Raw genomic sequence first — 3,539 nt, 5'->3', positions numbered from 1 at the left:
ATGGAGATTAAATGGAAAACAGAAGATAATTAACTTTATTTAATCAGTCCATTCAGAATCAGATCAGTCATGGAAGACAGTATCAGTCATTCCTTACAGGAAATATAACAAATAATGTGTTAATCAAAACAATATGCCCAATGCCAACGCCCTAGATTGGAGTTAATATTTTCTGTGATTTAGAGAAAATAAACACATGAGATGATTCAATCTCTTATTAATCCAAATTTATTTACAAAGCAAACAAATATGAACTGAATATAATTATAATATATATAAAAATGTTAACACTTTAATCCCATGTCCAGTTGCAGGTAGTCAGTCAGCCAGGAGAGATATTCAACCACCACTGCAAGACAAAATTATATGAATTAATTGCAAAGTAATTCATATAAAAAGCAATCTCCATTGAGGAACACTGCCATCTATCATCATTGTGCAGTGGTTGATTAACAGTAATACTAGGCTATTATCGATTAATACTTACACAATGATGTTGTTGATTGGGATGTGGATAAGTTTGACGAAGAAACCAATGAAGCCCATGATAGCAAAACCTATCGCTGTGGCCATGGCAATCTTTGAGAATTCTGAAATTAGAAAGAACAAAGTTTAATCAAACAAAGTTTAATCCGATTTTGCATGGCCAAATTCAGATAGCTGCTACATTACAAAGTTAGGTCAACCAGATGCTAACAAATCATTAAATAAATACAATAAATGTACAATATTGTTATTGTAAACAATATATGAATTTGGACAGTCAACTGATTAATAAAGCAGAAAAGAAAGAGTGATAATGATCTATAATACAGAGAAATATATGCAGTTCAATGCATCTATACTGACACATCATGCTAGTGAGAGGCTTGTGAGAATACCTCAAAGGTAACTACATTTCATTTCCTGTACAAGGGTACAGTGTTTGAGTAAGATATCAGCCCATTACAACAGCCAATCATGGAGGGGTCAATTCATTATAAGGATATCTATGATATAGGATAGATTACCTTTTCTGTCTGGCTTGGTACACCTCTTCACAAGCCTTATCGAGTCCTTCACAAACTGCCGACTGGGCTCCACAAATTGCATTACCTGGTCCATGTTGAAAAGTTTTTTGTCCTACTGGGGGAACAATAAATAGAATGTATAAATTAATGTTTACTTAGCAGCCTATATACATATAATACAGTATACGTTTTTAAAAATGTGTTTTAGGTAGCCTATTACACCAGTGTAACCCTCCAGTCCCCTAAACTTCAGGCTTGGGTAAATGTTTCAAAACACTGTTTTGTAACAATGTTTAACATTTCGTGAAGACAATGTAATACTCATGTTACATTGTAGCTGATAGTGCTACTCTGCCAATTAAAGTTACATAACATTGTAACGACTGTTCTTAAGACAAGGTAAAGATATTACAATGCGCGACTTGATGCAACTTTAAAATAACACTATTAACAGAACAAAAATACATCCGTAAATGAATCTGATAGGGCAATTCTAGTTGACTTACCGGAGTTTTCTGAATACTTATTTTTGTGACTGCTCTGTGTAAAGACACGTATGTTCTAACTCGAAAGCTGACGTCGACTTCGTGTAAATGCGCATGCGCAAAGAGTTAACCCGGATGGGATTAGGAAGGATGACGCGTCTTCTTGACGCACGCAGACAGGAAATATGGCGCCAAGTAAACAGTTTTTGGTTGTCACTAGTTGCCACAGCCACAAAGTCTACATTGGCTATATCGTAACAAAAATATTCTAAAAACAAAACGTAGCCTTTTGGTCTTAAGGTTAGGAGTAGGCATAAGGTTTAAATCGGATTTTAAAAATAAATTGTTTAAATAGTCGGGGTTTATGACCTTGTGGTTGTGGTAACTTGCGACAACCAATTGTTTTGGTATAAACCTTCGTCTCTTGACTGGGCTACAAAACAGTACTTATTATGAATAAACTAACGTTAATGCCTAGGAATGGTTAGGCTACATGCTCCCCTGATAATCTCAAAATGGAGTCGGTTGCTAGTGAATGCTCAGTAATCGAACCTGACGAGAGTGAGGATGATTAAGCCTATTGTACCTGCTGCGACAGGTGTGGTGAAGTCTCCCGAGCCTCACCAACCGAGATGATTCTGCCCCAGTGGGAGAACGATTTTTTTGGAGAAATTGTATCCCTGATTTTTGGCCACCAATATGTGTTTACCAAGCCGGGTGAGGGAGATTGATCTTCCGCACTAATACGCATGCGCTCACAGATAACCCGGATGCAATCTCTGCCACAATAATAGCAAGCGAAGGGTGTGGTTTAAAATTGCCCCACCGGTGCCCGTGATAATGTCGAATGTCTTAATGATGTAGCCTATATCTGTGAACATAATGCTCAAAAAGAAGAAAGGGCATTATTAACCGTTTAAAAACAATAATTTTATTGTGGTAAGCAGTTTGTGTGAATACAATTAAAATCCCCTCCTGTCCAGATAGGATATTTTTTAATCAACATAACATATTTTTTAAAGGTCCGCCCTCATGCAGACACAGTTAAATCACATATAGATCCACTTATTTATTTCCCTATAATGTATGGAAATCCATTTCTAGACGCAATCATTCAAGCATAGGCATTGAAGCAGTACGTGATTGATTGCAGCCACTCACTCATTACATAGAAGCAAGGTACGGCAGATGGCTGTCTTATTTTACAACAGTGGCAGCAGTTTCAGAAAACCCCTTATTCAAGACCTTGAGTCATTGTTTCTGTACATGTCCAGTACAAAAGGTTCTGTATACACAGTGCTTGACTTGGGCCAGAGCCGGAATAATGCAAGGGCTTACCGGGGTTGAAGCCCCTGGATCCAGGCCGGTGGGGGGCACAGGAGGCAGCAAAAAAAAAGTTTTTCAAAAAGTTTTAAAAAACATAATAATATATACAGTATATGGTAGGGTGCCAATGTGGGTAACTGGGGGGCCATGCCTTGATTGGGTAATTGGTTAATACAAAATATGATTCAAATAAATGCATAATAAATAAATGTGACTGATATGTTTTTTTTTTTTGTTTTTTTATCTAACCACAGGAGCCAGCTCTCAATGTTCAAAATACACCAGAGAGGAGAGCATAATTTAGCCACAGAGGATCAATAGTTTAAAAAAAAAACTGTTGATTACATTTTATCACAAGTGCATACAGGTAAATGCCAAAATATAGGAAACACCAACATAAAGTGTCTTAAAAGTGAGCTGCCAAATCAGCTTAAATGCCCGGAGCTGTCCGGGCCGCTGAACCTGCATCCACATTTTTTGGGAAGTGGGTACCAGCTCCTCTATAAAACATAGTGGTCTATCACTGGCCCAGATTCACACACAGCATCAAAAAAAGGTTGATCAAAGTGGAATGAAGGTGGGATCTGCATTGAATAGCAATGGAGCAATGGAGGCTGGTGGGAGGAGCTATAGGAGATAGCAGCTCATTGTAATAGCTGGAATGAATTGTATGGAATGGTATCAAACATATGAAAACCACATGTGCGTTCCATTAGCC

At 37.6% G+C, this 3,539-nt stretch overlaps 1 protein-coding gene across 4 annotated transcripts; it reads right to left on the bottom strand.

Annotated features, from left to right (window-relative positions):
- Positions 1–205: 205 nt before the first annotated feature.
- On the bottom strand, positions 206–2,261 carry LOC120055551 (protein transport protein Sec61 subunit gamma-like). Of its 4 annotated transcripts, none has more exons than XM_039003421.1 (4): positions 2,082–2,261; positions 1,011–1,122; positions 488–590; positions 206–349 (listed from the first exon to the last, which is right to left on the bottom strand). In XM_039003421.1, exons 1-4 carry the CDS (start codon positions 2,244–2,246, stop codon positions 340–342), a joined length of 390 nt encoding a protein of 129 aa, XP_038859349.1. In that variant the 5' UTR covers positions 2,247–2,261; the 3' UTR covers positions 206–339. The 4 variants fall into 4 exon arrangements, with proteins under 4 accessions (XP_038859349.1, XP_038859351.1, XP_038859350.1 ...); XM_039003423.1 differs by having other exon boundaries at positions 1,011–1,125; positions 2,082–2,193; XM_039003422.1 differs by lacking the exon at positions 2,082–2,261 and adding an exon at positions 1,517–1,644 and having other exon boundaries at positions 1,011–1,125.
- Positions 2,262–3,539: the final 1,278 nt, after the last annotated feature.

The sequence above is a fragment of the Salvelinus namaycush genome, chromosome 11, assembly GCF_016432855.1.
Source record: "Salvelinus namaycush isolate Seneca chromosome 11, SaNama_1.0, whole genome shotgun sequence".
Lineage (NCBI taxonomy): Eukaryota > Metazoa > Chordata > Actinopteri > Salmoniformes > Salmonidae > Salvelinus > Salvelinus namaycush.
Note: the sequence above shows the minus strand (reverse complement) of the source record. Positions and strands in the feature narration are given on the sequence as shown.

Excerpts from the sequence above, each read along its gene's own strand:
- LOC120055551 (XM_039003421.1), bottom strand. The coding sequence starts at position 2,246 with ATGCGTATTAGTGCGGAAGATCAATCTCCCTCACCCGGCTTGGTAAAC. Across the intron at positions 1,123-2,081 it reads CACCACACCTGTCGCAGCAG|GACAAAAAACTTTTCAACAT; the intron begins GTACAATAGGCT and ends TTCCCCCAGTAG. Across the intron at positions 591-1,010 it reads TACCAAGCCAGACAGAAAAG|AATTCTCAAAGATTGCCATG; the intron begins GTAATCTATCCT and ends TTCTAATTTCAG.